Source organism: Lingula anatina, chromosome 2, assembly GCF_051362555.1.
Source record: "Lingula anatina isolate TDL-2025a chromosome 2, LinAna3.0, whole genome shotgun sequence".
Classification (NCBI taxonomy): Eukaryota; Metazoa; Brachiopoda; class Lingulata; order Lingulida; family Lingulidae; genus Lingula; species Lingula anatina.
The window spans coordinates 10,469,790-10,493,382 of NC_141768.1; the positions used below are offsets into that span (position 1 = coordinate 10,469,790).

The window sequence follows — 23,593 nt, forward strand, 5'->3', positions numbered from 1 at the left end:
ATCTCATGTTTTAGAAATAAACTATTGTAAGTTTTAAATTGCGTACTATGTCTTCTTGGGTCAGATAGTAATTAAATTTCCTTCCCTTATAGTCAGAACTGATGGAGACATTTATTGCAGTTTTGAAATGTATTCCACCCCAAAAAGTAGGTTTGGATGTTGGAAATAAAACTCCCTTTTGTTATACAAGTAGTTACAAAGAATCAAAAGACATTTACTTCAAAATTTGTAGAGAACAGCGTTTTTATCATGTGACCAAAAAAAAAAAAAAAAAAAAAAAAAAACAGGGCTTCATAACTTTTTTCTATCATCAATCCAAACAATATGCTAAACTCATAAGTAGGACTTGAAACAAATAACAAAAGAATGTAAACCCATTTATTGATTTACATGACTACATGTACAGTAGAAAGTAGATGACTAAAACATTGTTCTTGACTTTGACTAGTTTAGACTGACATCTTAATGTGAATCCACAAATATGGTTGACTTTTCAGCAGTTATTGTGATTACTCAGTACGTCTTTCATAGTTTCTTACCAACTATTTAGTTCACAATTTTGTTCTGATAATTACATTTTATTTAATACCAGTGTTGTACAGATATTTCAACACTAGTGTATATTATACAAGATTTACATGTACATCATGCCAAGCATTTAACAAATGTAAATGTTTCATTTTTTACATAGTATTACGTATTGTTCATGTACATTATATGTTGTATGAAGTTACAACAGCGACTCTAAAAGGGTGCTTTTCTATTTCACTGGTTACATATTCCCACAAACAAGTCTCTCACTACTGAAGTATACTGCACTTCTATTTTTTCTTCTTGCTTTAATCACAGTCTTAAATAATGGTTAGTAATAATAGTATTAACAAACAAACATGTATGCAAATTGTTTCAATCCATCATCTTAATACACAATAAATCTTATTTTTGTGATCCAGATAGAAAACTCTCTCATCAAAATGGTTTAACTCAAATATCAACAACTTTCACACACTTTCAGAAGGACTTTCAAAGATTTATTTCTCCAGTAGAGGCTGCTGCAAGTACCAGGTGGTCAAGATAAGACACAGACACCATGTCCCTGCTGTCTGTCATATTTTTGTGTAGAGTCATCTTTGGCACTTGCTTTAGCCTCAAGCAGTTCAAATATTGGTTTTGGCAAAGAGGTCCATTCACAATACAACTGTGCCCTGTATTTGAATGTGGCATCAAGTGAAAGTCTGAATAAAACAAATAATATGCCAAATTAATGGTAACTGTTACACGTTATGTAAACTGAAGTTTTAAGATTAATACTTGCTATGCAATATGTGACGGCAAGATTTTTTATTTGAAAACGGGGAGTGTACATACATCCTTATTGCAAGTGAACCTAAGAAATTCTTACCTAAAAAGGGACTTAGGTGTGAGCCTGAATACCAGCAAGCTATTTGTTAACAACTGAAAAATGTGTATCTTCAATTAAAAATGTAATGTACATATGTTGTAGAGAAATGTAAGAACAAAATACACACATTAACAATACAGTAGACTCAGTAGAGGCTATTCTTTAAATAATTTTGTAAAAGTGGTATATTTCCTTGAGAATTTGCAAGGGAATGGTTATGATGCAGATTTTCTTTACTGTCTCAATATCTCTCTCTCTGTGACAAACTATTTGCAAATGTTTTCACGTTTCCAGTTATCAACTGTCTATGCATTTCTTTAATTAACAATTTAAAAGAAAATAAGACAAAATCACTAGCAATGCCCTACTTCTAAATTATCTGACTTGTGAACATATAAAAAATCCAAGCATACTTACACTAGGTTCATCATCACTCAGAATATTGTTACAGCATCCTCCAAAAATCAGGACATCGTTCTGATTTGTAACACATGTTGAATGCCATAAACGTCTTTCTTTTTTTGTAAAATTTAGCTGCTGCCACATTAGTTTGTCCACATTTAGTACCCATCCATCACCTAGAAATAATGATTTTGAGAGAGAAAATCATAGTTTAGTTTTGCTATATTTGGTTTATAAATATGTTTCTATAATTGTTTCAAAGAGGGAAATTTTGCTTTAGGAAGCACCAAGTCTGGAAATTTTTCCTGCATTACAGAGATGGATAGAGAATGGTATGTTTCCAAATGCCCCCCCCCCACCCCCACCCCCCAAAAAAAAAAAAAAAATGGAGACAAAATACAATCAAATTTCAAGGTTTCCCGGTGGTCATTCTGAGGATGCATAGGAATGATTTTGGTTAAAACAATAAAATACTTCATTTCCACTATCAAATTCCTCTAGGATCATTTGGTTTTGCATCTTAACAAATAACTTAGCCAATTAACATTTTTGATAAAGTGAACTAAATCTGCATTATCAAGTAAGGTAAGTCACTGTGGCCACACCCATATTAAATGGAAAATAAAAATAAAACAATACTTACATAAGGTATCATTATCCTGGGTGAATCCACCATACAGGAATATTTCAGTACTGGAAACAGCACTAAAAGTGTGCCAGGATCTCCCAACTGGAATACTACCACCAGTATGGAGGCTGAAATTAGAGAGGATACAAACTTATAAGTCTATCAAAAGATGCTGATCATGTCTTAATTGAAATCCACGAATCAGATGCTAGACAGAAATTCATTGACTTTTTAATGTTATGAAAAAGTACAGTGACGGGTGACAAATAGTAATTAAACTTGTATATATAAGATATTGTTTCAATAAATTGTTCAAGTTAGGCAAAGTAGCTATTGATTTAAGTATGTTTTTTTATAATAGTACTACTTTATTCTAATTAAGCATGGCCTTCCCATAAAAAAGCTAGGCAAAAACACAGTTTGAGATCACAACTCTGTACCTTCCTGACCAAGTCATTGTGTCTAAATTAAGGCAATGCAAATCATTCAGTCTCTGACTACAGTGCCTTCCTCCAAACAAATACACTTTGTTCCCCACTCTTGTAGCAGCGTGAGCTGCTCTTGGTGATGGCACTGGACCCTGTGTTAATAAGAAAACATCTGATACAAAATTATCTCTGAATCAAAAATAAGAAATAAGAGAGACTTTCAAGCCATACCAAATGTGATGTTTAATACAAAGTGGCACACACTATTCACAAAACACAAAAACATCACAATATCTCTTAATTACCTGATGTTTATTTTAAATTAGCATTAGTCAGACAAGAAAGTATAAGCCTGAACAAAGAAGGCGAGGTATAAGTAGTCATGTTCTAACTAGAAAAGCACTCCGAGAGCGCAGACCTCTGCCAAGGCAGCGATTCGTGATTATTATTGATTATTGATCAATTATTGAACCGGATCACCACCAAAAATTAATCATCTCTTCCTTGGCCCACTTCTGACAGTTCATGAAAATTTCATCAAAATCGGTCCATAACTTTTTGAGTTATGCTGATGACAAACAAACAGACAGGCAAACAGGGGTGAAAACATAACCTCCTTGGTGGAGGTAATAATAAGACCATTTTTAAGTTATGGTTTGAAATGTATATATTTTTTAATGTTAGATATTATATGTAATATTGTATATAACATTTGTAAAAAAAAAAAAAAAAAAAAAAACAGAGATATGAATGGAATTTTGATCTAATAAGTACTTTCCTACCATGAAAACAAAGTGGCTTGATACTTACACTACATTTAGGATTTGACCACATTCGTATTTTCAGGTCAAAAACCAGTAGTTGGTTGTTCCAACCTCTGTAGGAAGACTGAAAGGGTTAAGTTTCTGTTATTGACTTGAATCATAACATAACATAAGAAAGTCATATCCAAACAATAAAATTAGATGTTAGAAATTTTTATCAATCTATTTGATTTCCTCACTTTGACATCTTGAAGGAAAACACCCAACCAGAGGACACTAAATGAATGAAATAAGAATGCTGATGGAGATGTGGCAAAAATTTGATAAGTCAAAGCTGGTGCTTGATGGAAGTACAGGTACAAAATACTAGGAGGTACACTAACTACAGTGTATATTCCATAACTTAAGTTGCATATAAATCTACTTGATTTAACTCCCATATTCTATAATTCTATATTCAACTTGCATAAAAAGCTTTTATACGAGTATTCCAATGTATTTACTGAGGATTCATCTGGAATCCAGATTCCATGTTCCTTTAGATAACCTTCTAGAGGAGGACCAAAGCCACCAAACACATACAAGCTGAAAAGTTGAGGGTAAACAATTTGTTTAACCAACTGTAAAATAGAGGTATTGTCAGGGTTTAAAAATAGTAAAAATATATAATCATATAAAAATGATGAACAGCAAAAGGATCATACCGACAATTAAAAGATATTTATAATCAAAAAGTTAAAATTTAGCTTTAAATACCAAATTAATAAAACATACAATAATAAGTGGATTACTATGTTGCATGTGTATTCACATTTTTCAAATGTCTGTACAAGACTAAATTCTTATTTTTTCCTAAAAAAATAATTCTATGTCACACATGGCTAAAATATTTCAAGATAAACATGGACAAACATCCATTAAAAAAATTAATAATAATAATAATAGTCTATCAAAATCCTGCTGTCAACATTATTTGTTGTCAGTGACCCAATGGCAATGAATGATGATGGTGGTGATGATGAATAAAAATACCTGTTTCCATACTCCCACATAGATAATTTATCTCTTGGGCTTGGCTTTAAACTGTTTGAATGGACATACTCCCAGCAAAATTCCTGAAGATTAAGTCTATACAGTTCATTTGTGTTTCCAGCATAACAGTGGCCACCAAACAAGTATACTGCATCTCCTTTTAACACAGCTGATGCTCCAGATGTACCTGGCGGGCAGTTGATTGAAGTGTCTTCTTCTGGTTCTAGGATTCTCAATTGCCTAAATGAAATAAATCTTTTAAATCGAGTTTCTATTTCCATAAGATAAATACAGTATAAATTAAACTATGGAGAAAGCATCACCAAATGCTACATGTAATTGACTTGCAGGACTGAGTCGTCAACTCTGATGGGTACTTCTTACCCTTTGGCAGGGCCACAGATTGATTTTTCACTAGATATTCACAAATAATGTCTCTGTCTAAATACCGTCAATCTTCTAACTGTGACCCTGTGCTGAAATCTCTAGGTTGATAACATGGCTGGTATTTTTTTTGCATAACTACTCAGGAATTGCTTCCATCTGCCCAAAAGTTACAGTGTGGAAAATGTGCCTGTAATATCTGCCAACCCGGTAGAGGGTAGGTACTTCTAAACTGTGATAATTTTGTCACATCATTTACAATTTCAAGGCCATATTACATCATGTTAAGGGTCTACATTCATATAAAACATGTTGTCATACACTGGGAACAATATACATGAAAATTCATGCGTTAGCACAGCAAGTACATATCACAATCGTCAATAGGAGTGCTAATGCATGAATTTTCATGCTAGGAACTATATTACACAGTCACACATGTCGTTTTGGTTTTAGCCAAGTTCTTTTCAAATTAACATTACTGTAACATATGTATCTATTGGTGAAAAACAATTCTTTTCAAGACAAAAAAAAATATCTTAACAGCATGTAAAGAAAATTACCATAAGCCTAGCAATCAACAAATAAAATACTGGCTATAAGGAATAAGCATAAAATTCTTTTTATTTATAACCTCAATCACCACTCTGACTCACCAGCTATCCAAGTAAGAATCATATATCCACAGTTCATCTGGTGATAAGTATCTTTCTGTGAGTTCATTCTGAAATAAGACATGAGACAAGGAAAACATGTGACATGAGAAGAGGTTATGGGTTTGCATATGTGGGATGTTATGCTCAAAATAGTGGACATTTTACTGGTAGGTTTATCACTTCACTAAATTTGTGTCTAATTTTAAACCAATGAATTGAATATCATATATTATATGAACTGAAAGTCTACTTCAGGGCAAGTCGTAAATAATAATTTCTTATTTACTTAAATAAGACCAAAATTTGATATATTTGGGGATAAACAAAGAAGGTTTTGAGAACGTTTTAAAAGTTTTATAAACTCTTCAATTTCAAGTCAAGGTGACAGTGACAGCAGCACTGGCATGTGTTAAAGTAAAGTTAACAGTGTGTTCAAATTTAATGTGTTTGCACTATTCTTGTATCGTCTAGTTCATATAATAAATATATATGATATAACCTACTTGGTAGCCACCCCAAACGAACATGTAGTGATCATATGCAATTGCTACATGGCCTGTTCTTGGCGTTGGTGCTCTTGACGAAACGATTCCTCCGGACATCTTGCTAAACCACGTAGTTCTGCCCCCTAGCGTGCAAAATCATGAGCCAACGACCTTGACATCGTTGAAAGGAAAACAGGTGCGCTTGTACTGCCTTAAGAAACAGTCTCGAAAGTAACTGTAATACTCCTTCATTTTTGTTTGTATTGATGAGATCAGGTAAGTAGATCGAACTCAGGTGTACAAGGAAAGTTTTGAAGTTGATGATTGCGTGAACCTTATACTCAAATGATTGAGAAATTTTGAGCAGCCTGATGCAGGATCCCGTCTTTCTCGACTCAGTCACGGATCTGAACAAGTTTTGGCCATATTGATTAGTTGTAGCTTATATTATATGAAACTTTGTTAGATTAAAAATCTGCATGTTTATGAAGGCTATTAGACATCTAGAAGAGATTGTTTATGTACAATTTTTAAAATCCATTTCTGAAAATTTGGAATAACAATTACAAAACATTTGGGGACAATGTTTGCTAATTTATGACAAACATCTCAAAAACATCGGCTAGCTGTTCACAGATACTTGGGTGAACCATCAATGTTTGGGCATACGGAACCCGCTGAAATCTTCATGGGCTTGGCACAGTAGTCGTAGCACAATGTCTTTTGGCTGACATTGTAAGTCTAAGGCATATTGGTAGTGTTTCAGCATAAATGAATGATGAGGTGTTTAGGGCTGTAAAATTTGTCCTGTGTTGACTATCCTTACTTTTATCATTAAGGCAGAATATCCTGCAGGTGTAAGACCTTTCAGGGGCGGATCCAGAGATATTTTCTGACAGTCTTCCAAATTATCTTTGTTGATCCATCCTCCATTTTTGACCGTCTTCCGAAAGAAAAAAATAGATACCCGTCAATGTAAACTTGAAAATCTGACCGTCTTCCGGAAGACCCAGAAGACGGCCTAAATCCGCCCCTGCCTTTCCATATGTATAATAACACATTTTGGTATTGGTGAGATGAGCAGAATTATGATTAAGATTTTATTCTTTTAACAGCAACATGTATGGAAGACTAGTTAAGCAATGAAAATTGGGTCAATTAGTTACCCTTGAGGCATGATATTGATGCCAAAAGTTACTGATAAAGCATCTTCAGTTACCATTTTAATGACAAATGAAACTTTGTTCAATATATTATTGAAAGAGACATCAAATTATTATTTGAAGTTTAATACAAATTTTAAGAAAATGCAATGGGTTTATATTGGTGAACCCTTTTGTTGTCAACTGTTTGCTTAATTTCTACATTGAAATGTTGGTGATTATGAGCAAAGTATAGAATACAAAATATTTACAAAGGAAAATACCCATCTTTGTTTGAAATTTATATATCTGCTTTGAAGACAATTAACTCTAAATTTTGCACTTTGATATTTTGTTTTTGATAGATTTTGATTAAAAAAATCTTCAATAATATGTTAGATTTACTGGATTGGATATTATTAACATTGTGTTTTAGGAGAAAGTAATTGTTAAAAAGGTATTTAATGACATTGTTTAAGCAGGCAGTTGGGTGTTTAAAATTAATTACTGTAACAGTCATTGAGTAGCACTTCTTTTATTTGTGTTTATAACTTTTTCAATCAGATGTGCAAGTGGCTATTTACTGAAGTTTAAACAGGAAAGGTGATTATTAGTTTAACGCATACACGTATGTATGATGATGCAACGTAGTGTAACGTTTTGAAGTGGTGGCGTAAAAGTAGGTAAATACAATAATAAATACAATACACCACCTAGGAAAATGATAAATTAATACTATATCAAAATATACCTGTGTAAATAACTAATAAACTTACTTTAAGTTAAAGTTTAAGATACAATAATCTGCATTGCACATACAGAATTTCTTTATGACTATGTAAATACTCACACAATATTAGCCCAACCCATGCTTTCTGGCTAGTGCTGAACTGACAGACACTGCTGTAAACTAAAATAATGAGGCAATACATAATAAGTAAAAAAATACAAAGAGTGGCTTCTAAAGTGATAAATTCTAATTTAAAGGGTAATAACTCAAACTTACAAATTCTTTTATTGCACAATAATGAAATTATAACTAATTGCCTCTTGCCCCCATCCTTGAGATACCAGCTGTCTCTGACGTCTACAGTGGACTTACGAAACTTGCAACATATATGGGAAATTATCATGAATAGTGTTCAAAACATTGGCCAACGTGAAGCTTAGACCCCTTTCCCATACCTAGATCAATCTAGCAGGAACGACCCATCTCCGAAGGGTTTCTCGCTAAATTACATTCAGCTTAAGCGTCTTGGATGTCTGTCATTCCTACTGAAGCTGTTAGGGGTAATTAACTATCGTTTAGCAGATTCAGTAGGCATGCCAGACATTTAAGCTGCTGAATCTGAATGCAATTTAGCGAGAATCCCCTTGGAGATGGGTTGATCCTGCTAGATTGATCTAGGTATGGGAATGGGGTCTTAGCTTGCTTCATACTCATCACATGAAATAAGAAACTAATCATGTAGAGATACAAGAATGACATCACGTGCAATACACAAAATGAAAATTAATCATAAATGCAATTATAAATGCATCACGTGCAATACACAAAATGAAAATTAATCATAAATGCATTGCCCTTAAGGCAATAAAAATTTACAAAGAAATGTAATTTTACTTAAAGTGATATTTTCTCATTTCTTATCTGAAATCAAACTGTAAAAGAAAAAAAAAATGCACCCTAGATTATTTGCCTTTTAATCTTGTCTTAACTTCCATTTTAGAGTAATTTTTGTTGCTATACTATTTCTTATTTTTATGATAAACAAAGAAACGTGTTTAACTGCTTTTACTGCATCTTTTCAGAAAACAAAACTAGCGTGAATGAGCTTTGCTGATTGGTAGATCTTTTCCACTAGGTGAAACAAAAGTAAGTATGGCAAGGAATAATAATGTGAAGTCAGTATAAGGTAAATTAATGGTGCAATAAAGTGGCATCATTGTATGAAATATTTTGAAATACATATTGTCCTTCCTAGACAGCGTGAATATCATAGTAGTAAATGCTTTGCCCTGTGGGAATGTTTGTTTGCTTTGTTTTTCCATTCGGTGTTTAACAGTGAATACATGTGACTATTGATCAAGGAAGTTGAATGTCATCTTTGTGAAAAAAAGGGTTATGAAAACAAGGAAATTCAAGAAAATCTATTTCTTTTTGAGAAAGGAAATTAGTCAGCATCATGAGATTTTTTTTTTATTGCTATACCACAGGGTACATACTAGCTGGATTTTTCCAATTCTGCAGGGGATTCCTGCTAAAGTGCAATCGGTGGAATCAGTTTAATCAGCACACATTATTTAATTACCCCCTAGCCGCTGGAGGAGCTTTTTGAGAAAAGAAATTAGTCAGAATCATGAGACCCTTTCTTTTTTTTTGCTATATCATGGGCACATTCATATTCACACATCTTACAAGCTGGATTGGTCCAACTCTGCAGGGGATTCTTGCTAAAGTGCAGTCAAATATAAATCAGCACACAATATTTAATTACCTCCAAGCTGCTGGAGGAGGCAATGCATGTTAGACAATTAAGCTGATTCCACTGATTGCACTTTGATGAGAATCCCAGGCCAATTTGGGCAGACACTGCACTAAAATGTGTGAATCTGAATGTGGTCAAAGATACAAGAGATGTTAGTCATGCTAAAATCACTGACATTTTGCCAGGATGTGTTAATATTGAAGGTTGCTGTCTGTGTCACTTTGTAAATAATTAATAGAATATCTAACTGTTGAACCAAGTTAGGGGTACTTAATGTACAAATAGTTTATTGTTATTATTAACTGCATTTTACATATTTTGATTATATCGATTTCTTTGGTTTCTCTGTAAAAAAAGTATTCTTCTCAGTTATCTTAGATTCTGTGGATTCACTGCACATTTTGGAAAATTTCATTTCAGATGATGATTTCTCCCAGTCATCGTAAGAAAGCAATTTTAAGGCAAGAAGTGTGTCTGTGGTTACTGCTAACTGCAGCTTTTGTAGCAGATGTAATAACGGCAACCATCATTATCAATGAAGTCAATATCGACAACCCAGGCACTGACATAAATGAATTTGTAGAACTTTACAACACCAATTTAACGAGTTCTGTGATGCTGACCAACTATGTGCTTGTTTTTTATGATGGGTCTAGTGGTGCAGCATATCAGGTCATTCCACTTGGAGGTCATCTGATACTATCTGGTGGATATTTTGTGGTTGGTTCAAGCTCATTGAAACCAGGTTTGAATTTGTCCAAGACTGAGCATAACATTCAGAATGGTATTGATGGTATTGCCTTGTATCTTACATTGGATGGTGACACTTCTTACCAACCAGGCATGAAGGTGACTGACAGAGGGCTTGTGGATGCTATCGTTTATGACACCAGTGAAGCAAATGTGACCACCCCATTGACTGCCCTAGCCCCAGGTCAAAGTGTAGTGCAAGAAACCTGGTATGCATACCCTGGGGATGAATCCTTGAGCAAATGCGGAGAACAACGTAACCAGCCTCTGTTTTGGCAAGCTTTTAAGCTAACCACCCCGACCCCAGGGAGAGAGAATGACTGTGTTGGTCCAACCTCACCCCCGTCCACTGTGGCTGCTCCCCCTGAAGTACTCAAGGGAGATGTTGTGATCAGCGAATTTAATGCCGACAATCCCATGACAGACAATGCAGAGTTCATCGAACTTTATCACAAAAATGGAACCATGGAAAATTTGACCGGATATGTTATTGCTTTGTACAGCCACGATCTTACTGCCTATTTTGTACTTGATTTGTCAAATTATTCTACTAATGCCCAAGGGTATTTTGTCATGGGGAGAGGTGTGCCCAATCTGGACTTTGAACTACCAACTGGTGTTGTTATACAGAACGGTCAAGATGCCATTGCCCTGTATAAAGGAAATCCAAGTGACTACACCCAACGAATGCAAGTCAGCATAGTGGGTCTCATACAGGCAGTAGTGTATGAAAATGAAAAATCCACTGATGTGGGGTTGGCCGCTGCCCTTGGAGTGCAGACCATTCATTTTGAAGATGAAAACTTTATGGCCCAGGATGAGTCTGTGAGTCTTTGCAATTTAAGCCATTTCAAATTAACCGTTCCGACTCCAGGGAAGAAGAACAACTGCAGTTATGTCCCTCCAACAGAGTTGCCTACTAGTACCCTAGCACCTACCAGTTCTGTCTCTCCAGTGGCACCCTCTTTGATCGTGATTAATGAGCTCAATGCAGATAACCCTAGCACAGAGAACCAAGAATACTTAGAGCTGTTTGATGGAGGCATAGGAGAAACTCCACTTTCAGGTTACCAAGTAGTTCTCTATGATAGTAGTGGCTTGTCATATAAAGTATGGAACTTGACTGGAAACATGACTAACGAGGCTGGCTACTTTGTGATCGGTGGTACAGGTGTGAGTCCAAGGCCTGATATTGTCTTTGGTGGAACACATGTTATAAGAAACAGTGGTGGTGCTGTTGCATTATATGGCCCAGGGACGGCCAAGATTGATTTAAGAATGAACATAACTAGCCTAGGGCTCGTTGATGTTTTGGTATACACCATCAGGAACCCAACTGATGTAACACCTACACTGCAGCTTCTGAGAGAGGGCCAAAAAGCATTTGTTGAAAATGCCACTCACATGTCTGGTGAGGAGACGGTCAGTCGTTGTTACGGCATGATGACCCGCATGACCACCCCATACCGGTTGACCACAGCAACGCCTGGGCAAGAAAACAAATGTCCTCTGCCAACATCTGTTGTGATTAATGAAATTAATGCTGATCAACCTGGGGTAGACACCAGTGATTTTGTGGAATTATTCGATGGGGGTAAAGGAAACACTCGTTTGGATGGACTCTCCCTTGTGCTCTTCAATGGACGTTCTGATACAGCTTACAAGGCCATTGATTTGTCAGGGTACACAACCGACACAGATGGGTATTTTGTGATAGGGAACCAAACAACTAATGCTGCGTTGGTACAGCCAAGTGATTTTTTACAGAATGGTCCAGATGCTGTAGCACTTTACCTGTCCCCAGCATCTAGATATGGTTCTGGTGCAGCTGCCACTGCAAATAATCTTGTGGATGCCATTGTGTATGGCACTTCAGCAAATAATGTAGATCCAGAACTTATCAGGATTTTAGTTAAAGGTAAATTAAAGAATAATGTCTGAGTTCTCTCTCTCTCTCTCTCTCTCTCTCTCTCTCTCTCTCTCTCTCTCATGAATTAAAATTTCATACTAAGGTTTTTACAATGGTGAAACTGATAAGTAAAGGAAGTTAATTCCATTTAAATGAATTATTTAAACATAAAATTTGAAGTTTTTAGACATACTTGTTTCTAGATAGCTGTTAGCAATTCTGCTTGGATCCAGAGCATGCAATATTGCTCTCTTTGTATGCGTTCCTTTCCTCAAATATTATTTAATATTATCTCACCAGAGCCAAAACATTGTGATTGTTTCCAATTCTTATTCCAGGAGATGGTCAGGTGCTAGATAGAGTTCCCAAGTCACTGAGTCTTACTGATGTGTCTGTGTCTCGATGCAGTTGTTGTAGTCAGCGTAATGTCTCAGTGTGGGGAGTAGCAAAACCCACACCAGGCCGTAGCAATGATGCTTGCATCAGAACCAATGAAACGGTGGTGGACACACTTGTACATCTGCAGAATGGAGTAAGTGTTGTCCTTCTGTTTGATTTTGGATGAACTCGACACGCTGAAGTACTTTAAATTTATTGAAAGAAAGATATTTTTTATAAATGAGGACAAAAAAACTGAATTAATGGAAAATACACTGGTGGTTTTGATTTTTCTTTACTTAAGATTTGTGTTCTTAAGATCTGTATTCTTATATTTTCAAGTTACTGTTTGCATTTATTTTGAGATGACTGGTTCTTAGACTGTATTATCTTACACCTTTTCTTGCACATATCAGTTTGTGAATAATTTGTGAATAAACACATGATATTGTTTAACAGATTGAATAAAGCAAATATGATGCTGATTATTCTGGATCTGCATTTTAGATTAGAATCAATGAGCTGAAGGCAGGTCAGTCCAATGATGATGGTAATATGTTGTTTATAGAGCTGTATGATGGTGGCATTGGCAACATCCAATTGAAGGGATTGCTGTTAATCTTGTACACTGCTGACAATATGTAAGACCATATAGTATTTATGTATAATTTTTACCTTGTATTATACATCTCTATTTGTCTAAATCTGCTTTATTTAAAAAAACTAACTATTTCATTCTGCAACTTTTAGCTCCCTGTTCTTTTGGCCTTAACAGACTTTTAAAATAGAAGTCTGAGGCCTCAGATAAAGGCACTGTTCACATGAAAAATCCAAACTCTAAAAATCCAAAAAATCCATTGGCGGTATCTAGTGATCACGGTCTGTGCCCTGAATACCCCGCAGTGCGAGCGAGTCGTTTCCAAAGCTGTAATTAATTCTTGGCTGCATTCGGAGGAGATTCTGATGCCTGGATGCACGTGCAGTTTTATCTCTAAACTGTGGATTTCATCAGTTCACACTCATATCTGTCGTGTGCATATGGACCTCATCTTCTTCGTCTTGTTGTTGCACAAAAGGGCACAGACCGTGATCACTAGATACCGCCAATGGATTTTTGGATTTTTAGAATTTTTAGATTTTTCATGTGAACGCTGCCAAATACTAGTACTAGGCCCAACCAAAATTAAATAGTTCCAGTATGAAATCTGTATATAAGAACATTTAATTTTAAATGTTTTTACATTTTAATACTTTATCATTATGAATATTTTGATAAGGTAGTTTCATAATAATTTACTTCAGATCCTACAGTGTGTTTGATTTGGGCACTTATTCTACTAACAGAGATGGATATTTTGTAATTGGCTGCAATGCTGATTTTACAAATGTCACTGGCAGTTGGCTGCAAAGAGGTCCTAATGCAGTGGCCCTAAGTCGTGGAAGTAAAGAACAATTCACTCAGGTACAGTGCAGTAATATGCATTATCCATCTACAACCAGTTTTTAATAATTCATCAGTCACTGACAAAGGTTATAACTCTATGCAATCATGTTTTACCCCTTATTCTCTCTCTCTCTCTTTCTCTCTCAACAAAATTTTGAAAATGACTTTTTTGGAGAGCTTGAAATGATACACTGATACATGCCTATGTATTTGTTGACTTCTTTTTAAAGGTGTCTAGGTCTGGGCTAATTGATGCTGTAGTTTACACCAAGAACAGTGAGGAAGTTACACAGGCTGTTTCTCTAATTGATGTTCTCACTCCTGGACAGCAGGCTATCGTTGTTGACTGGGGAACTTCTTCAGGTATCCTGACTTCTACATTTATTTTTATGTAAAGACAGAAAAAATGTTTGAAATATGTAATAATATGATCAGAATATCAGTAGGTGAGAGGAATGCATGCAAGAGTAAGCAAGATTTGTGTTGAGGGAGTGAATTTTAGTATGTAATGAAAGATTTTAGAATGCGTAGATGTTGGTCAGCTCCCTTTTAATCTTTTAATTAGTTCTAGATAATTGTTGTTTTAGTTTCCTTTTTAGTATAATGTAAGGTGTGATTTTAATTTTTCATAAAATAGATAATAAAAGTCTAGTCAGATGCTACACCAATGAAGCAAGAATGTTGACTGCATTCAGCACCTCCACTGCTGCTTCTCCTGGTAAACCTAACATATGTCCATCTCCAACAGTGGTCATAAATGAAGTGGACATTGACCAAAATGGATATGACAAAAGAGAGTTCATTGAACTCAGTACAATGGGAAGGCCCAATTTCCCCCTCAGTAACATTGTGCTGGTATTGTACAGTGCGACCACCATGAGGGCATATAGAGCGTTTAAATTGGATCAGGTTTATAGTGATGGCAATGGTCTTTTTCTGATTGGTTCATCAAACATAATGCCACCCCCTGATATTACTGTTAATGGTGGAGGAACAGGATTCTTAAGGGTAAGATATAATTTGTGATTTCAGATTGTTCTCTCCTCTGTGAGTCATGTACAACTTTGTTGTTGAATTTTAGATTTTGCTTGGTACAAACAATTAATAGGAATCTGTCACACTGTGCACCTACGCAACAGATGCAATTAAAATGTAATTAAACTTTTTAAAAATCAATCACAACAGTATGTATATGTTCATTTCCAAAGATCAATCCATTTCAATTACCCATTAAATAAATATAAAATTTCAGAATGTGCAAGGAGCAGTGGCTTTGTACTATAAAAGAGATCTGTATGATTTTGTAAATGGAACACAAGTGAGCAGTGAAGGTTTGATGGATGCTATTGTGTATGGCAGAGGAGCTTTAAATGCCAACATACAACAACTGCTAAATACACTGACTCCTGGGAGAAGCATGGTGAGAAATCTTTTTTTTAATGGGGCTAGAGCTTGTTAACATAACTGTATTCTGTTCATGTACTCTCTTGAGACTTATTGGTAAACAAAAGCAATTTGTAAGATTTTTTCAAAAAAAAATTCTTACTTAATTTGCTGAAATCAACATTTTAAAAATGAAGATAATTTAATTCCTTTGCCCTAATATATTTTTAAAATGAAATTAACTTTGTTTATGTTGACTTTGTGGATTGTTCTGTAATCTTTCTGTTTGACATGTATAATATTAACTGTACTTTGTATTTGTAAAGGGAAAAAAAACATTTATGTTTCACAGGTAGTGGAGAATGTTACCTCAGCAGGGGAGATGTCTATTAGTAGGTGTGACCACAAGGCATCCCCTGGGGCAGTCAGTTATGTCCTGTCACAGCCAACACCCAAAGCCATCAACAACTGTAGCTTGGCGCCCAGGGTACCTCCAGCTTCAGGACCTGTCCCTGCTGGGGTCCCAAGTATGCTCATATTTTGTTGCTTTTCTTTAAGTCATATTTTATTAAATTAAAGTAGTCATCCTCAGTTTTTTAAATAACTCCTCAAAGGATTTCACTTATGTCCACTCAAATGTAACACAGTTCAGAAATGTTTTTGTCAGTTGTTCTTTAAAGACAAACAGTATACTTTTGAATACTTCTTAGGCCACACTTTTTTATTTTTATGGATGACATCCTGCGCGCGCACCAATTTTCGTCCGTTCTCAAAAAAAATAAAAAATCCCCCCCCCCCCCCCCCAAGGAAGTCGGTTGTCGCAAACGTCGTTATTGAATTTGCCGGAAAATGCAATCGGCAATCTTCGGCTAATTCCGCAAGCTCCATACTGTCATTATCGACTGCGGAGACATCCGAGTAGTTCCGAGTGCGGAAAATGAGCTTTCTGCGCATGCGTATTATCACCACGTGGAATTATGGCCGCTTTGCCGTCAAATTCATCTCTAGCATTAATTAAAAAAAACACGACAATTAAAGTCATAAAGAGAACGGGGGCCGTCGTTTTGGATTTGTTTGCCATTGATATTGGACATGGTGATATCACCTTTTTACAATTATACGAAAGGCTGGCCGCGGCCAGCGATCATCGCCCGGAAAATTTCAGTGACATTCTGTCCAAAGCAGCACATACCAGGTTTTTTTTTTGTAGCGAAAAAAGGGTCGACAAGAGCGTCATCGTATTTGATGGACTGAAGGTCCGACAGGCCACCCGATAGTTGGCTGCTACATGTGAGTCGAAGTAGACAAAATGGCATCGACCGAAATTACCTTTTTTAGATTTGGTAGTAGGAAGCATAGGCCTATCTTTGCTTAATTTTTTTAACAATTCTGTGAAGTGTTCACAATGCTTTAATTTTCTGAGAGTACAAATAAATTAAGACACGCTGTTTATTTGATATTTGTTTTATTGATTGCTATACCAATAGAATGCATGAAATAACCTTAAATAGATTTGATAATATGCAGCATATATATTCATGACTTTTTACCTTTCTACGAAGTAGGCCCTATTCACAATGCTTTAATATTTTGAGAGCATGGATAAAGACATGTTGTTAGTTTGACACGTGTTTCTGTGGTTAATTAGTGTTTCCAGCTGTGTACTGAAAACATAACTTTTCTTAAGCAGTTTTTTTTTTTGGACTGTTTTTTTTTTCTCCCGCTCGCACCGATTTTGGGGTCCCCAGAGGATGTCATCCATAAAAATAAAAAATCGTGGCCTTACTTTAAACTTGCTGTCTGGTTTTTTAACCCAATGTCAAGAATCATGTGTAAATGCTGGAGGGACCATATTTGACAAACAATAAGTCGATACAAGCTCTTGACTTAAGCTTTGTGCATGATGATGACTGTGTAAAGTCGCTTTTCCTTTTCCACACGCCCATGTTGCCGAAATTCTCAGGATATAATTCTTATGATATTAAAAAAATGCATACTTCTCAGGCTTTCGCTGTGAAATGGACTAAGCTTTGTTAATGTTTTATTTCAGATGTGAGGATAAATGAACTGAATACAGATTCTCCAGATGCCAATAAGATGGTTTACATAGAACTGATTGGAAACTCCAGCACCTCCCTGGATGGACTGACTCTAGTAGCATACAGTGGCCAGAATGCAAACAAGGCTTCATACGTCCTGGACTTGACAGGACAGAAGTATGTAGCAAAAAGATGATTTAATTTTTGAAATTTAAGATATTCCACATTCCTAACCATTTCAAAATCTTCCATAACTTATTTTTGTGCCTTTTAGTTTACCACATTTGTTCAAGACAGTTGAGATGGGATGGCAGTTAATATTTGCACATTATTGTTATCATATTTGAAAACGTACTGTATTTTTTTATTGTTTATTATATTTAAAAGATACATTTGATGTAAAGAGATTAAAATTGTAATTGTAGATTTGATATGACCGAAAGGAAATTACGGTGGAATTACCATTTAGGTGGTATACATTTGAACTGAACATACTTTTAGAAAGAAAAGTATTATTCATTTCATTTTTACTTGGAGTGATATTTTTAGTCAGGTACATTTATATCTTTGAATTTTCAGGGTCAATGCAAAAGGTTTCTTCTTAATAGGAAATTCAAACGTCCAAGGAGCTGACCTATCTCAACCAGACAATATCTTAAGAAGTGATGGCCTAAATGCTTTGGTGTTGTACAAATTAAATGCCTCAGGTTTTGTGAAGGACCAAACACAGGCTTTCAGTAATGGGAGTGTGGTAGATTTTATTGTATACGGCAATATCTCTACCTCTGTGAATAGTTCAATAAGTCTCTTGGACATTTTTGCCACTGGGCAGAAGCAAATATATGAGAATGATCAAAACCTTCACCATGATGAGTCCATCTCTCGCTGCTCTCCCCATAGCATTGGTGACATGATGGCTTTTAGCGTGACCATTCCAACACCAGGTAAGGTAAAAAAGGATCTATTAGGCCAGACTTTATCTGTCATGAATAATGTTTGGTCACTGTAAAATTTAAGTTAATAGTTTAAATGTAGGTCTGGAATTTTCAAGGGAGGCACAAAATCTTTTTTAAAGGGTAGAGCTAGGTAACAAAATATTTTTGACAGATTTGCTGCCTTTAATTTTTGGCTAAAATAGTAGTAGGTAGGTATGTCATCTCTGCTCTAAGTGCATTTAAATCAAGAAGAAAGCTTAGGCAGTCATTTCCTCAGATATTAATGATGAAAGATATGAAATAATGAATTTGATATTAGAAGATAATATGTAAATATGAAGACTTTTTTATGTTTTCCCTTAGGGGCTCCAAACAACTGCGACATGCCCACAGTTTTGATCAATGAAATCAACGCAGACTCCCCTGGCTCAGATGACAAGGAATTCATAGAACTGTGGGATGGAGGGTCTGGCAATACTGCTCTTAACTGGATTGTATTGGTATTATATAATGGTAAGGAGAGGAGTGTGGTTTTAAGTATTTGGTGTACCTGTAGTGAATATTTTAATATTGGAACTAATATTGGTATACCACAACTAAAACCATGATTAATGATTTTGAACATTTTATCCTTACATTATTAGCCACAAGCCATTAGTACTGGGTCTCAATAACCATTACCACTATCTTTGCTTCATAAATTCTTTTTCAGTGAAAAGGGTGTGTTAGGTTGGGAGGGCCTATGCTGTATAGAGCTAAAATAAGTACAATGTTTAATATTACAAATTTTTATGGTTTCTTTTTCTTAATATTTTTCTAGTATCTTTCATTTCTCTTTAGGTGCAAATGGACAAGCTTACTATACCCTTGACCTCACCAATAAGCGCACAGATGCTAATGGCTTCTATATTGTTGGTGGAGCTAATGTTGCCAATGTGGACCATGTCTTGAGCCTAGCAGGACGATCTGTTAGCATTATTCAGAATGGGCCAGATGCTATAGCTCTCTACAGGGTGAGACAGGGCTGCTTGTGTCTAGCTTTTCTTTAAATATATCATTTAAACAAAAGAATCTTTTTTCTTTATTCCTTAAATATTGTTTAATATGATAACAGGTGATATGCATTTGAAATTAGTGTAATTTATTTAAGTAGAAAGCAATATTTATGTCACGTGTAAAATTTGTTATTGAGAATCAACAATCATTTCATTCTTTATCTCAGGGCCATTCCTCAAACTTCACAACTGGTATGTCTCCCACCAAGAAAGGCTTGATAGATGCTGTTGTGTATGGAACAAATGACGCACAGAATAGAGTTCTTCTGGACTCTTTACTACGAAGTGGACAAATGCAGATAAATGAAGACCCAGAGTTCTTGGTAGGTTGACTGTGTAAGGCTTTTGAACCTGATTTCGTGTGTGAAAGTTTTCAGGATAATGCCTGATTTCAGGATTTTCAATCTTCATTTTGTTAATTTTCTTCTTATATGGTACAAATGCAAGGAGAAACTGCAAACTAAATTTATTTAGCTGTAAGTAATGTTGACTGACATATCTGTTGCTTCATTCACATTTATGATATAGATTTGTTATTCTTATTAAGTAAACTTATTTTTTCTTTTAGAATGGAGATGAAAGTATTAGCAGATGCAGTTGCAGTACCCCCATGGACTACCAGTGCTTTACTCTGACCACACCATCACCTAAAACTGGGAACAACTGCACCAACCCAACACCAAGACCCTCCACTACAGTGGCAGTGCCAACTGGAGATCTGCCTAAAGTTGTCATAAATGAAGTTAATGTGGACCAGCCAGGGTTGGATATAACAGAGTTCATTGAGTTAGCAGGTTTGTATGTTTTAGGTGAACATAAAGGGTACATGCATTTGTTACAGTGCAGAAATCTAAACGTCAGATCTTCAAAATTTGGTTATAACATATGAACAATTTTATAATGGAAGTGAAGAATATGGCATACGGTATAATTGGTATATATTATTAGTTTGTGTATCCACACCAGTTATATGTTTTTTGGTAATTTACAGGCCCTCCTGGAGCCAGTCTAGCTGGTTACTCCTTAGTTCTGTTCTCCTACAGTGTACCATTAAAGAGGGCTTCAGTGTCGGCACAGTTTAACCTGAATAATTACAGAATTAGTAATACTGGACTGTTCTTAATTAGTAACCACACAAGGTTTTCTGTGAAAACAGATTATGTGTTACCTATACCGGTAAGTTTGAGCAGGAAAAAATAATATCTGATTCATTTACATCACCATTTCAATTTAATTTCACTGTAAAGATTAATGAAAAATGTATATAATTTCAATTTCATCCTCATGCTTTGTGCAATTTCATTATTCCCAAGAAGAAAGAAGAAATATTAGTTGGTTATTAGTTAATTAATTTTCTTTTATTCACAGGGTATCATAGAGAATGGCATAGAGGCCATTGTTCTCTATGACAACAGACAGTTGACTATTTCTGATGCAATGCAGCCAACCCAGCAGGGAGTTATGGATGCTATTGTCCACTGTACGTCAGTCTGGGACAGAGACTTGGGAAAACAACTCATCACGACACTGGGACTTAAAGGCTCTGCAGCCATTGTTGAGGATGCAACGTAAGCTTTACTCTGGTGTACCCTGTGAATTGTCTTTTGATGTTGAAATTTTGCCAATGGCAGTTGTTACTTATCTTGACTTACAGAAGTAAAAGATATGAAAACAAGTATTAAATAGAATATTAAATAGTCTTACAGGTGTGCATTTCTTTCAGTATTATGAAGCTGTAAGTTCAGGTTTGCATCAGCTTGTATCTGTCCATCTGGTTGAGTGCTTACCATGCTTTATAATACAGGATTTTTTTCATATAAGCTCTTCTAGATTTAACCAGAGTGTAAAAAATGAAAATCTTGGAAATAAATATTGTTGTTGGCTCTTAGTTTTCACAGAGATGATGAGTCAATCAACAGATGTGATGGCAATGACACCATGGACTTAAACAGCTTCAAACTGAGCCTTGTTACCCCTGGCAAGCCAAACACCTGCCCTAAAATCAAGTTTGCCCGCCCAGTGCAACTGAAGCTGATCAATGCTGACTGCAGAGAATGGAGAAATAATGTCTCACTTTTGTTCGTCTTCAAGGAAAATGTTGCCTATTCCATTAATGAGCAGTGTAACTGCGGGTTCTCAGCAGATTACATAGCAGGTGTGTATTGTGCATGTCCAGGGATAAGATTTTTATTTCAAGCAGCTCACGTGTTGCACTGCTTCATGTATCTGGCTTAAATTTTATCTCAAATGATGATGGTGACACCATGGCCTCTGCTTGATAGTTGTGTATTTTCCATTTAATGATAAATTGGCAATCAGTTATGTTTTTTACCCTTTCTTTTAACAACTGGTAAACAATTCATTATCTTGATGTCACAGTTAATGAAAATTATTAAAGCATTGATAACCGCAGTGAAGCACTATAGAAATGTGCATTATTGTCTATTTTAAGTTGCCAAAGACAATTAGATATTTACTCAAAGAGAGAAAAAAAAGCGGGCAGATGTCTATGGGCCAAAATGATGTTATAAACAGTAGTTTTGTCTTTCTCCGACAGATTTGAAGGTACATTGTGGTGGCAGTGTGGTCCTGGTGTTCAGTATCATAGGGACTTCTGAAGAACATATCAAGAATGTCTACTCATCATTTATTGAGTATGTGAACAGTAGTAAGAGCATCAAAGTAGCCGGCCATCAGTATAACCTTGAATCCTGCATAGACAACAAGTGTTATATACAGCCCAGTGGACAGACAGGGAAACCAGGTAATGTTGAGAATTTATTTATTTATTTATTTATTCTCTCCCTCTCTCTCTCTCATGCATGCGTAAAATGAGTTGGTATATGGTAGTATTGTTGTGATGATGATATCATTTTGCTGTCATATTACATTTTTTATTGCAGGTCAGCTGGGAGTGAGCGTTGGTGTAGGGCTTGGTTGTGCTGCAGCCCTCATTGTAGTCATTATTGTCACTGTGATCTGTATAAAGAAGAGAAGAAGTGGAACCCTGTAAGTATTTGACTGAGCTTATTTCATAATCTTAACTTCCTACATGAGTTTAGAATGATTTACTTTTTTCTTTTGAGAAGAGAGACAATTTCTCTTATAGATCTATAGAAAAAAAAGGTAGGCAGACAGAGGGATGCAGGGACAGGCAGGCAAATGAGCTATATTTCACATTCATTTTGCCACTGTTGTTAGAGTAAAATTTACCGTAGGCATTTAGAAAAAAATCAAGTTGTTGTTTTGTGTGTGCATAGGCATACGTGTAGTTTTCAGCTGCTCTTTCTTTTACTTATTTATTTATTTATTTATTGTAAAAATAAAATTATTTTCATTACTAAAATTATTTTCGTTACACTGCAGTTTTCAAACATAAGTTTAACAAATAACTATCTGATTTCCTGCTATATGATTCTTCTTTGTATAAATGTTTTGTAAATTTTGAGCAGTCTTTCTAATGCTTAGTACTCTCACTAAAAACTTCTATTTAACAACACTGTTATCTGTTATTAACTTGTAACTGTCACATTTTTAGTGCTTCTTTCACCTGTTAAAAGCCATGTGTATCTTGTATGCCATGCACTATTTGACACTGACAGCATTACTTGGTTTCTTGTGTAGGATATATCAGATGAGCCGTCTAGACAAGCATGAGGATGAGGATGGATTGATTGATGATTAATTTCTTTGGTATGGTGTTAACGCATGTGCACGGAAGTGGCAGACCTACATTTTTTGGAAATTTGAGACAAAGATGGGGGATTGGGGGTAGAGGGGCAGTGTTTTTTAATGACTTGTTGAACATTATATTCTTTGTTAATGTTGATGGAGGAAAGGTGTGGCCACTTGGTCTGCTAATGTGTATGTGACAAGATGTCTTCCTCA

General features: G+C 35.5%; 2 protein-coding genes across 8 annotated transcripts in view; one reads left to right on the top strand and one right to left on the bottom strand.

Moving 5' to 3' along the window:
- Window positions 1-23,593, top strand: part of LOC106176960 (uncharacterized) — a 28,786-nt gene that overhangs the window by 266 nt on the left and 4,927 nt on the right. Inside the window, exons 1-22 of one of the 6 annotated variants that reach the window (XM_087005002.1) lie at window positions 6,344-6,457; window positions 9,136-9,199; window positions 10,233-12,480; window positions 12,810-13,003; window positions 13,357-13,490; window positions 14,152-14,311; window positions 14,524-14,656; window positions 14,931-15,301; window positions 15,546-15,713; window positions 16,029-16,203; window positions 17,727-17,892; window positions 18,295-18,659; window positions 19,014-19,163; window positions 19,491-19,663; window positions 19,873-20,028; window positions 20,274-20,499; window positions 20,697-20,881; window positions 21,074-21,273; window positions 21,595-21,860; window positions 22,263-22,474; window positions 22,608-22,714; window positions 23,330-23,398. In XM_087005002.1, the coding sequence (XP_086861128.1) occupies window positions 10,233-12,480; window positions 12,810-13,003; window positions 13,357-13,490; window positions 14,152-14,311; window positions 14,524-14,656; window positions 14,931-15,301; window positions 15,546-15,713; window positions 16,029-16,203; window positions 17,727-17,892; window positions 18,295-18,659; window positions 19,014-19,163; window positions 19,491-19,663; window positions 19,873-20,028; window positions 20,274-20,499; window positions 20,697-20,881; window positions 21,074-21,273; window positions 21,595-21,860; window positions 22,263-22,474; window positions 22,608-22,714; window positions 23,330-23,390 (5,850 nt within the window). In that variant the 5' untranslated portion in view covers window positions 6,344-6,457; window positions 9,136-9,199 and the 3' untranslated portion in view covers window positions 23,391-23,398. Of the gene's footprint in view, window positions 1-6,343; window positions 6,458-9,135; window positions 9,200-10,232; window positions 12,481-12,809; window positions 13,004-13,356; window positions 13,491-14,151; window positions 14,312-14,523; window positions 14,657-14,930; window positions 15,302-15,545; window positions 15,714-16,028; window positions 16,204-17,726; window positions 17,893-18,294; window positions 18,660-19,013; window positions 19,164-19,490; window positions 19,664-19,872; window positions 20,029-20,273; window positions 20,500-20,696; window positions 20,882-21,073; window positions 21,274-21,594; window positions 21,861-22,262; window positions 22,475-22,607; window positions 22,715-23,329; window positions 23,399-23,593 lie in introns of those variants that run through there. The other 5 variants (XM_087005003.1, XM_087004997.1, XM_087005001.1 and 2 more) reach the window with 5 other exon arrangements.
- LOC106176961 (kelch domain-containing protein 2) lies at window positions 362-6,316 on the bottom strand. Of its 2 annotated transcripts, XM_013559560.2 has the most exons (10): window positions 6,200-6,316; window positions 5,697-5,764; window positions 4,657-4,896; window positions 4,128-4,209; window positions 3,671-3,748; window positions 2,873-3,012; window positions 2,448-2,560; window positions 1,820-1,980; window positions 1,403-1,455; window positions 362-1,235 (listed from the first exon to the last, which is right to left on the bottom strand). In XM_013559560.2, exons 1-10 carry the CDS (start codon window positions 6,296-6,298, stop codon window positions 1,070-1,072), a joined length of 1,200 nt encoding a protein of 399 aa, XP_013415014.2. In that variant the 5' UTR covers window positions 6,299-6,316; the 3' UTR covers window positions 362-1,069. The 2 variants fall into 2 exon arrangements, with proteins under 2 accessions (XP_013415014.2, XP_086861136.1); XM_087005010.1 differs by lacking the exon at window positions 1,403-1,455.